The sequence below is a fragment of the Spermophilus citellus genome, assembly GCF_964194105.1.
Source record: "Spermophilus citellus genome assembly, chromosome: X".
Lineage (NCBI taxonomy): Eukaryota > Metazoa > Chordata > Mammalia > Rodentia > Sciuridae > Spermophilus > Spermophilus citellus.
This window is the reverse complement of record NC_138190.1, coordinates 80,335,116-80,347,532: the sequence shown is the minus strand read 5'-3', so window position 1 is coordinate 80,347,532 and position 12,417 is coordinate 80,335,116. Positions and strand designations below refer to the sequence as shown.

Genomic DNA, 12,417 nt, shown 5'->3' with positions numbered 1-12,417 from the left:
ATGCTACATAAATATATAGAAAAATTCCTGAAAAGATCTTCAACAAAATATTATTTATGATTTTATCTGTGTTTGTATATAAATAATTTGTTTTAAAATCTGAATTTTCTGAATATTTTGAGATGAGCATGTGTAAGTAACATATTTAAAAAATGAAAATTCTTTTCAGTAACTTAGTACAACCCATATATATTTCTCAGCACTATAGATAGACTTAGCATATTGAAAGTCTAGAATAAAGAGAAAATCTAGGAGACAGAAAAGAGTAAGATATCTGTTCATTACATTGAAGAGAATACAAGTATCACATATTATTATAGGTGAAAAGGAAAGAAAAAATAATAATGTACACATTGAGCTATCCTAAAGGGTTGGATATTGTGAAGAGTTCTTTATATCTCATTTGATACTCACGACAAGGGCACATAGCTAATAAATAGTAAATATGGGACTTAAAAATCTGTTTAGTTTCAAGTCCTATAGTCTTAACCACTACCCTAATACTAAAATTCCTACATTTTTCTCTTAGTTTAAAAAAAAGTTTATCACATTTATAATAAATATAATGTGTAATGTTCTATTTTTTCAAACATAAAACATAAACACAAATTTTGTGCAATTGTTGTTTCATTTATAGGAAAATATTCTTCAACTTTCTTACTCTAACATCTCCAGACTTATCCAGTTATTGTTTATGAGACTTGATCTCAAGAATACATACTTACAAGCATAATAGTGCATAAATTATACTCAAATCAGTTGACTACAAAGACAACTACTAATTATAATTTATTTATAATACAAAACAATCCATGGTCCTCAGCCACACTTCAGTTTTCTAATGAATTAGACATGAGAAGTCTTAAAATTTTACATTTATTAATGAGATACATTCCAAAGTCTATTATTTAGAATGTGAAAATGTCAATATTATGAATGGTGATTGTACTTCCAAACATAAAACCTTTTGAACCCAAAACATAGCTAATAAGTCATGCCAGACTAAGCTATCCATCCTTTCAACTAGAGGTTTTTTAGTGTTGGATGTGTAAGTTTTGCCTTTGGTTTTATTAAATGAAAAACTAGACTGGAGCAAAACATCAAATGGTTTTGCATCATCAACCAACTTCATCTCCTCTAAACATATAATTTTCTTTTTGTATCACACAAATTGAAGATCAATTTGGAAGTAAAGATGACTATTAAATATTTTCCCTTTGATTACACTTGAATAACTGGCTCTAACCTTAAAGATATGTGTTTAGTCTTACAAATTCACTTTTTAAAGACTTCTACAATCCTTTTTATCTCAGTCTGAGAAAGTTGAAGAATTACTTAAATATTTATTTATTTATTTATTTATTTATTTATTTATTTATTTATTTATTTATTTATTTTAGTTGGGGGGATTGAACCAAGTAATGCTTAACCACTGAGCAACATCCCTGGCCCTTTTTACTTGTCTTTTATTTTGAGACTGTGGCTCATTAAGTATCTAAGGACCTCACTAAGTTGATGAAGCTGGCCTCAAACTTGGAATCCTTTTGCCTATCAGCCACCTGAGCCCCTGGGATTATAGGTATATGTCACCACACAAGGTTTTCATTAATTTTTTATTGAATTTTTCTTCCCTATGGCATTTCAGCAATATATTTCAAGAAAACTGAAGAGCTAACCACCTAAGACCAATATTCAGAATTATAACAATTACAAATTCTTTTTGAGTGGCAGTTTTTAAGAAAAGTATTTTTGTAAATAATAACTACTCATAATTTACTGAGTTCCTTTAGGAAATTATAACCTTGAAAATAGTTTCATAAAATCAAGCATTTCTACTTTAAATAGTCTCTTTCTACCATTCTACTTGCTCAGCTCATTCTTCAACCACCTTAAATGTTTATGAAGTCTGCATCACTCAGAATTCATTTGCAATTATAATATGACTTTTATAATATCTGTCCTGTTTCATAGTTGCTCATATGGATGCTTCTCATTCTCATTTCCAAAAAAAAAAAATCACTAATATTCATCCTGTATAGTAGGCAGGATTCATATCACTTTATGGACATTAACTTTCAATCTTTAGAGCAACTGCATCAGTTAGGCATTTATTTAAGCCCATTTTACAAATCAGAGAGATTAAGTAACTTACCTAAAGTTTGAATAAGAGCAGGGATTTTCACTTACATTAGTCTGACTACATAACTTAATGATTTAACAACCGCACTATAATTTACCACCTACCACCCATTCTTCTCCACTGCATTCATACAGGTCTCCACCTTATTCATTTCTGTATGACCAGCTTCTGATATGGTGCCTCATATATTCTAAAAAACTGCCCACATTAAGGTGCTAAATGACTATTTACAAAGCTCATTTTGGTCTAGATAAGGGACTCAAATTATCTGAAATGAAAGGTCAGTTTCTGTTAATAAAAATAAGAATTACTAGAAAAAAAGTGGAATAAAAATGAGACATACAAAATACAAGTCCCTATTGATTATTGTGTTTAGCGGAATATTGGACATTGTAAAAATTATCAATTTCTATAGTAACCAACAGTTTATAGACAAGCAGATGTTCATGGGCCACAATTTAAATATCACTGACCTAGATAAAAATGAAGCATTTCACACTGTTAAAACACATTTTATTAGCTTATTAAAATCCCTTTTTGCAAAAGTCACAGCATGGCACAAACTCTAGATCATTCACAGGGGAAGACTTAGAATCCAAATAAGATTTTAAAAAATAAAAATCATAGACATCTTCTTCTCATAATAGAATTAGTTTTGATTTTATGTGCAAGCTTAATTTTTATTATTTTCTTGATGGAAATTTTTCAAGAGTCTTTAAGCCTAGACACTGAATTTTAATTAAAATTTCAAGTATTGATTTGCCATAGGAGTAAAAGAGTTTCTCAGTAATTAAATTTCAAAATGAAAGGTCATGTCTGTCATTGACTCATTACAGTTCTCTAAGAAATTCACATTAACTTCTCCCTTAAGTAGAGGTTTCTTAAGAATGTCACTACTCACTTCCTAGATATATTTCTCTATAGAGCAAGCTGTGCATGATTCATTGAGGCATGATTAACACAAGTAACTCATTTTACAGAAGTAGTCTCATGATGTCTTATCTAAAATTCCCCTAGTCATTTATGTACTCTTTTTTATAATCTTTCAAAAAGTGACAACTGAGGGTCCACAAGATGTAAGTTGCTACAGCTCTTGTTTCCTGTATTATTCTCAGTAAAATGTAGTGATTCTTTCCTGAAAACTGTGTTGGCATTGCAATTCCAGAATTGAGCAAGTTAGGTGAACCACAGAAACTTTCCTGAAGACTCATCCAGCAGAGCCTACTCTAATCTTGGAAAATTTGAATTAAAAAGGGGAATTGGGGAGGAAGAACAGTTGTATCCAGGGAGCAGGGACAGACTGCCTGTTTGTTTGTTCATTGATTAAGTATACAAATATCCTTTCAGCTAGGACAAAGAACTGTAAGATGGATAGGTTTCATCAATTTCAAAGGAAACAAAAATATTTCATATTCTATAATTCTCTTGATATCTTTAAGAAATACACTCAAACTTGCTATGCCTATCATTACAATGAAATATATGCTATAGGTAAAATTTCTGATTTCATTTATTTTGAACAAGGACTTAAATTTAAGCTTAGTATTTAAGTTTTGAAACTAGTATAGAAAATACTTATCTGGAAGCTTCAGGTAATGGTGGTAACAGTTGCCAGGTAAAGACATCTATATGTTGGTGGGATAGAAGACAAATTCCTTCCAAAAGTGAAAGAGCTCTTAGCTCCACAGACACATAGCATTGCACCATTTCAGCTAAGAAAGTAGAATATCTAGTAGATTCACACAGTTAGAAAGCTAAGCAATGTCATGATAAATTATTGAAATGACATTATATAGGGTGTTTTATACTGTTTTATATAACTTTCTTGGATAAAAATTATCATATAGTAATACAGATGAATTATGCAATTTACCAACCAATTTAGTTAAAACTCATCATAAATGTGGAGACCTGAGAGAGAATATTCTTAAATTCAGTGCTTTGATTTTGTAGTTCACTTTAAATGAACAATAATAACTTCAAAGTGTATTTGTGATCTTACAATAATACTGCTTGTCACTACACAAAACATCATTCTCAATCCTAACGTTCTATTGGATCCTCTTTCTTCCATAACTTATGCATTTTTTTTTCTTTTGGTCAGAAGAAGAAAATAAGAATATAAAAAGAGCACCCTTTTGGGCTACTGGTGTAGCTCAGTGGTAGAGTACTTACTTAGCATGTATAGAGTCCTTGGAATCCATCCTCAGAGCCACAAAATTTTTTAAAAGGAATTAATTTTGAGTATTTTAGCTACAATTACAAATCCAGTTTTAATTTTAATATAACTTTTTAAATTCACGAATAGAAATTATAAGATTATTATAAAAAGTAATTTTCTTTAGACACAATAATCATTTATCTATAGATGCTTATGAGAAAAGAATATTAGAAATTTGCCTGCTGCTTTCTGTACTATAATTTTTATATAATATTATTTGCAGAGCCAATGAATAGTGTACTTCATTAATTATAGTTTTTAAGGTTTTTAATTATTTTTTATTTATTTTAATTAGTTATACATGAGAGTAGAATGCATTTAAGCGCTATGAATAGAAATGATACCAGACAAGAAGTGTCAACCCAACATTTAAATAACAATGCCGACTATTTTCTGAGAGTCTCAAAAACAATGTTAGACAGAAGTGGTTGTTTGACCCAACCACACTTACTTAACAAACATTGTTCTCCTACCTACACTATTAGGCAACAATAGCAAAGTAGCAGTTTTCTAAACAAAATACAGACCTATTTGAAACCTGAGAAAGCAAATTCATATTTTTGCCAAGCTTTCAAAAAGGTAACAAAAATATAATGGTGATAAAAAGTATATTTTCAAGTTTCTAAATGAAAATCCAAGCTTGATTGTTAATCTCAAAAAAGTACTAATATAAACAGATGTATATATTCAACAATATAATTTTTATTGTAATAAAACCACAAAATTTTAGCATAAAATTTAAATATAGCAATTAATAGCACTGATGGGTAGAATTTTTATCAGAGAAAGTCCCAAGTAGAAGGTAACTTGTTATAATAAAATTTATGTTTGAAATATCAGTAACTGTGGACTTATTGACTCCAGAAGTAATGCATTATTGAAAAGGAACAAAATTAGTTCCAAATGGATGCAATATACTACTGTTAAAAGCAGCCATCATTAAGAATGGATACTTTATAGTCTTGGGCTAAAAACAGTGCTCAACCTCACAAATCTCCTACTTGACTTTTAATTACTTTTCATGCATTATGCTTTCATCCTTTCTTCCACCCTCAACATATTCACACAAAAATCAATGATGTTATTGACCATTCTGAGAACTAATAATCTTTTAAGTAGGAACTGATTCATATGCAACTCATTTCTGAAAAAGCAATCAATTTTTGAATGCGTGCAGGTGTTTTCATGCCTCTTTTCCAAATTATTGGACAGTGGAATAAAATAGAAGGAGGAGAAATCTTCCCCAAAGCAACATTATATCTATGATTGCTGCATGCGTAACACAGTAATCCAATCAACAAATAACAATGACAAAAATTATTTTTTACATTTAAATAGCACTCAGTTAATATACTATATTTATTGCAATCATTCTGTAAAATAGATACTATCATCCACATTTAACAGATGAAGGAACTAAAGCTCAGGACGTTTGGGAGAAGCTTTTCTGTTTCCAACACATAAAAAGATGAAATTTTAATTTTTGAAATATATTTTATTTTTAAATCTATGAATTGACTGTTACTTAAATTATTCAATCTAAATTATGCATTATTATTATTGTATTTAATTGTTTGTTCATCATCATCTATATGCTATGTTCTGTAGGTGACCAATGCATCAGTGCTTAATTTCTTAATACAGTATTTTCAGCCTAATTTTCAAATTAATAATTTGAAATTAATAATAAAAAATAATGTCTAAGAAAAGCATTTTTTAAATATTTTAAATCATGTTTGTGCTGTTCTTGTTCAACTACATTCAAAGTAATTACAGTAAATACAGAGATTAATATATAAACACAATTTGCTTATTTTTAAAAAGGGTATTAATACAACTTTTAAATAAAAATTAACCTAAAGTCCTATGTTAAAATACCTAAATAAAAATTTAAATTATTTAAATGGATTTTATAAACCTATTTCCAAAGAAATTAAGGATAGATCTTTTTTCCATTATCTTTTTCAGTCAAAATAAAAAAAGATTATAAGATCACAGCCCCAAAGGATACTTGTAATCATAACTGAAAATGAAGGTTCTACATTTAAGGAAGTTAAGCTTCAGGATATTTCAAAGGAAGCAAGTAGATTTGGCAAAATTGTTTTTCCTAGGATTTATTCTTTCAAGACTCAACAGAAACCTGCCATCAATCTCCATATTGCAAAGTTTTGTGAAAGCCTAGTGGCTCAAAAGAAGGAAGCCACTTTAAAAATACCATTGTAGAAGCTCTGAACAATGCCCTGAATTAGAATTAAATTTAAATTGTTTCATTCAATTCCACACATTTCTTAGCTCTTTTTACCTGTCTTTCATAAAGGGTAATGGCAGACAATAAAACAAAAGACAATTGAAAGCCCAAACTACGTCTCTTAACAATTTAAGGTAAAATCACCCAGGTCCATGATAGGAATTCTTACTTTCAATTTAGAATATTTTCATTTAAAACAAACTAATTCTAGTCACATTACCATGACATTTATTATTCACAGCAAATCCTTTTAAACCCTAGAGTAACCTAGAGGCATTAGTTCTTTGGAAATTAATTTGAATCAATCTTTTCAATTTTTTCTATCTAAGCTTCTGGAAAACCTGTAACATTTTATTTAAGTATTTCATTACTTTTTTCCTAATATTTTAAATAGGTTGGTCTATCTAAACCCTAATGCAAAAGCATTTATATGCTAATACTGTTCAACTTAGGATGTGAGCATTCAGCCTTTGCAAGTTAACTATTAAACATGTAGGATTATCATCACTGGTTAGTGCCAATGATAGATAATGGAAAAACAGCATACACTGTATAGTTTACAAAAGAAGTAATAAAAATATTCTTTGTTATTGCAGAAAGTTCACCTATGCCAGAAGAATAAATGTCAAACTTACTTAAGTGATATGCTGTCTAACTACACCCAGGACTGCTATTATGCTCAGGCACATCAAATCTATTAGGGAAATGATTCACCCCTTCAAAGATAGAGAATTGGCTCAGGGAGTTCCATGTCCATGAAATGAGGGATTCATTTTGGTTTTCCAGCCAACTACTTCAATATAGGTAAAGTAGTTGAGGTGTAGCAATTTAACCTCTAGAAGGAGCCCATAAACTTGGTCCCAAAATAAACTTAGAGTACTGTGACTAAGTGACTCTATTAGAGGTATCAGGAAGAGAATAAAGGGAGCATCCTGTTCCCATATCTAGGAAATGGAATTTTCTCGATTTCTGGTATAAAATGAGAACCAATCCCTAAAAATATAGGTAGATAGATACATAGGCAGGCAGACAGACAGATCAAGTCTTATCCAGATACTTACGCCACAATCCCTGAGAGATGGAACATTTCTGCTGTCAGGTAGGAGAGATAACTATATAAAAAGACAAAAAGGGGTTCAATGACCCGGATGGTCTTCGTAAAACGTGTGGTAAAGGCAGCAAACATTCCAAACAGGAACCCAATGAAAACTCCTCCTATTCCAACCAAAAAGAATTTTCCCATTGCAGCCAAAATATCCACAAGTTTGATAGATGGCATTTCATTGAAAGACTTGAACAGCTTATATAGTACCTGCATAAGAAAGATTACAGCAAATGTAACAATTTAAAAAAATCCCAAATTCTACCCTATCTGCCCTTCTAACTTGTGAGTTACTCAACTTTGAAGTTCTATAACTCCTAATGCCACTGAACATAAGTCATTAGCAGGCTTTCCCATATCAATATTTCTACAAATCACAGATCACCATCCAACTATACATGATTATGTTTGAAATTTTTCTGATGTGCTGTGAAGACAGCTTTCATGGCTAAGATTTTCTTAGTTGGCATGACTAAAAAGATCATGGCCTCCAGAAGATTTATCTCACTTTTCAACTAGTAAACTAATAGAAGATAAATACAGGGTCAAGGAAGTCTTGTCACTTTCTAAAGCATATTTGTGACTGTTAAAGCATATTCTTTAAATTTATAGACTTACTTCTAGAATTAGCTTTCTCAATTATGGCCTAAATTAGGACTTAATTCTAAATTTCAGGGGTGATCTTAAGGGAACTTAATTCATTGCCCAGAAATTCCATGCCTAAAATACTTACAACAGTAACAGCATCATTTAGGAGGGATTCTCCAAATACCAAAATATGAAGTTTCTCATTCACGTGTATTTCTTCAAATACAGAGAGAACAGCTACAGGATCTACAGCAGCAATCAAACTACCAAACCAAAGATTATGAAGCAATGACACATCTTGAAGGTTGAAGTACTTCACCTGACATAGGCCATAGAGAGAAAGACCAATTCCAAATGCATTCCACATGGTTCCAACTACAGCATACAAGAGAATGGTTCCTATGTTCTCAAAAAAGGGCCGACTGGGCATAAAATACCCTGCCTCAAGGACTATTGGTGGGAGTAAGTACAGAAAAAATATGTCACTGTCCATTATTGGTGGGGATTGATCATTTAAACTATAAATTAGTCCTCCCATGATGAGACCTACAAATATCAAGAGGCAGCTTTCCGGCACAACAGTGGGCATTTTATTATAGACGTGAAAACCTGGAAAAGAGAGAAAAGATACGAGTATTAAAACATCATTATCAATCACCCCCATATGTCCAATGTACTTCTAGTCATGCCTCATGATTTCAGGAAAATAGCTTCTTAGTTATTTCACATTTTTCATTTTAATAATGTCTAAAAGGTACAGATGCATGGACAAAGACATTTGTCTCTATAAAGGAAAATATTTGCTAGTAGAATAATGGCATTCACAGTTAAAAATAGAACAATAATTCATATGTCTACCAGATAATTTTCAAATGTAAGTGCATATTTTAAAATACACACAAAATGTGTTATCAGCTAGATATGTTCTTCTATTCTTCTCACAATCACAGTGATATACATCAAATTATATATAGTTGAGAACCATAATTTTAAAAATTTTTAATTGATTAAAAGCCATCTGTTATTTCCACTATGCCATGCTGTTTCCCTCTACAGAATGATTTTTTCTTCTTTATATTGAAATAATTTGAAAGTTCCTCAGAGTAAAAATGAAGTCTTAGTTCTACAGCCCATGGATCCACACATAAAATATGCTCAGAAAATATTTGCTGAATTAATTAATTAATTAATGCTAACAATGGAGATTTTGTTTATATTCTCTTACTAAACTATGCCAAAATTATTTTTCTGCAATGGTGCAATACAATCCTATTCAAACAACTGTAGATGGGTTACATAACAGAGAACTAGGAGCTGATTTTTCTAAAAGCACTGACTTGTCATTTGGGACTGCAAATGCCCAGCGGGTAGCTAAAAGCAGAATAATGCTTGACATTTCTGCCTTCATTTTGTACCTGTCTTCAGATTCCTGATGGGCTCTGCACATAGTCATGTTAATCATTTAAAGAGGGCTCATCTAAACATTGGTAATGCATGGTTTATCAGTCCTAAGTTTACCTATCCTACTTCAACCCCTTTTAAGACTGAGGATACCAAGGTAAAAGGTATTTTCAAGATTTGCAGGCATATTCCACTGTCAGCTTTGCAGATCTCCTGGATTGGCACCTAGAAGTCTTCATTCATTGCCCTACATCTTCTAAGAAGATCACAACCTTGCAAATAGCTCACCACATGATGAGACTGCACCCCTAAGGAAGAGCAATCATCTCATGGGAGCCAAATTTCCCTCATCCAGGATCACATGTCTCATAGGTAAACATTATGAGAATCAAATGGAGATTGACACCTCAGGTAATAAGTACTTCATCAGAGCAACCTCACAGAACTATAATAATCAGACCACAGTTTAACCAAGACTACTTACTTATACATATCTTTCATCTCCACCTGACTCAATTCTACTTCTATTTAAAGCTAAAGTTCATATAAGTATTCCTCAGTCTTTAAAAGGGATGAAGTAGGATAGGTAAACTTAGGGCTGATAAACCATGTATTACCAATGTTTAGATGAGCCCTCTTTAAATGATGAACATGCCTATGTGCAGAGCCCATCAGGAATCTGAAGACAGGTACAAAATGAAGGCAGAAATGTCAAGCATTATTCTGCTTTTAGCTGCCCACTGGGCATTTGCAGTCCCAAATGACAAGTCAGTGCTTTTAGAAAAATCAGCTCCTAGTTCTCTGTTATGTAACCCATCTACAGTTGTTTGAATAGGATTGTATTGCACCATTGCAGAAAAATAATTTTGCCATATGTTTACTTACATGAAAACTTACATAAAATCGTTAATCTTCACTTTGCCATCCTGATATAGCTATACTGATTGAAGGTCCTTTCCCACTTTTCATTACTAGTTTATCCATTTGATTTGGGGGGCAAAGGATGAGACCTGATTCATTGGACCCCCAGAGTCAGACATTCAGTTTTAGGTAGTAAAATTTGCCCTCTTTTCGTCACATTAATATTTACTTATACGTTTTTGCTGTCAGTATATCTAGTACTGCAAAGTATAAAATATAAAAGACCTTAACTATACACATATGAAAATTATTGTCACTCAAGATAATGAGTATTTCTGATCAAGAAGGCAGCAGATGAGCATTCTAGTTCTGCTCCATAAACATGGCAAATTATCTTTTCTCTCTAGCCTTCAGATATACTATCTATAAAAGAGAATGGATGAAAAAATGGGGCTGGAATAAGAATGACTTCTAAGGTTTTTCCTAGCTTGGGCAATCTATCATGCTATGAGTCTTTGGATCTTGTATGTATCATAATCAGTCAATATATTTTGTTAATACTGAAACTATGTTTATAAAGTAACTTAAACATTGTAATGCTAAACATGATTTATTTGGGAACTAATAAACTCATTTTAAGATAACAAAATTCTGTAGGATGCCATATTTGCCTGGCATTGTTTTTGGTTCTGAGCCTATAAAAAAGTAATAGTTAATAATAAACACTTTCAACTTTTAAAGGGCTCATAATTTTAACATCACCAAGGTAAAAGCCAGATATATTATAAACGAACATAAAAGAAATAACTGAACTCCACTTAGGAAGTTTATAATACTAATAATTCAGGGTGTTCCTATAGTTTAAATATGTTAAAAAAATCTTCTGTTCTATTTGCTAGGCTTCTCTTTTGTGATCACTTGCTAAAATGCTGAATGGGAGTAAAAAGGAATTTCTTTTTTAAAGGAGGAGATAATCTACCTGAAAAATATAACAAGCTTCCTATGAAGGGGGGGAAAGGCATACATAAAGACTGAGGCCAGTTAGTGTCTAGAATAAAACTAATAACATTCACCTGTTCTTCTTTTAGTGTTTTACCTTCTCCACATATCCCTTGAACAACTGCAACCCTTTTCATTCTATACCAGGCTGGGCCTATTCCCACCTTCAGTTTGGAGACCACCACCATAATCTGGATATAATCACTTTCAAGTGGGGATTTATCTATAAAGAAAAGATCATTCTGGCGGGCAGCAGGAGGCAAATGTTCCAGCTTGCTTTCTCCGGTACTTCAAGCAAAGAGCACCTTTCTTACCATCCAGAAAAGCGCAAAGAGTTCCTATCAGAAAACTTTATGGGAGAGCCTTAGGCAGTCCTTCACTTACCTATCTTTGCCAGAGAGGCTAACATAATCCAAAGTGTGATCTCAAAAGGGACCTGCACATGCTGGTAATCCAGGGAGAAGAGGAGTGTGTGAGCCGACACCACTGAGTCATTATCCTGTGTTTCTTCTGGCTCCCAGCTGCCATTGTCTGTCTGCGGGTCCAGGTGGTGCTGCATACTATTCCCGAAGGTTCCTAGAAACTGGGAACAGAGCTGCCCCAGCAGCAGATGCAAGAGCCCTAGCCCACAGGCCATCAACAGCTCTGCGAGCTATGCTTGCTAAAGCAGTTTAATATTATCTCCAGCCTCTCCTCCTCTCAAATGTGTTTTGCTGTCTCTAACCCTTAGACCCACTGCCTAGCACTTAGTAGATCAGTGAACACTCCAGCAGCTCCCTGGAGTCCCTGCAGATAAATGATAGGTTGCAATACCCTGGAATGAGATTAGAGCCAGGAGCCTGCAAAGGGAGGGTGCT

The 12,417-nt window shown here is 32.5% G+C and overlaps 1 protein-coding gene across 1 annotated transcript in view; it reads right to left on the bottom strand.

Moving 5' to 3' along the window:
- Positions 1-12,197, bottom strand: part of LOC308639467 (sodium/hydrogen exchanger 2-like) — a gene marked incomplete at both ends in the record, with an annotated part of 56,289 nt that extends 44,092 nt beyond the window's left edge. The window contains 3 exons of the mRNA XM_081277707.1: positions 7,671-7,921; positions 8,445-8,908; positions 11,945-12,197. Of these exons, the coding sequence (XP_081133833.1) occupies positions 7,671-7,921; positions 8,445-8,908; positions 11,945-12,197 (968 nt within the window). The remainder of the gene's footprint in view (positions 1-7,670; positions 7,922-8,444; positions 8,909-11,944) is intronic.
- Positions 12,198-12,417: the final 220 nt, after the last annotated feature.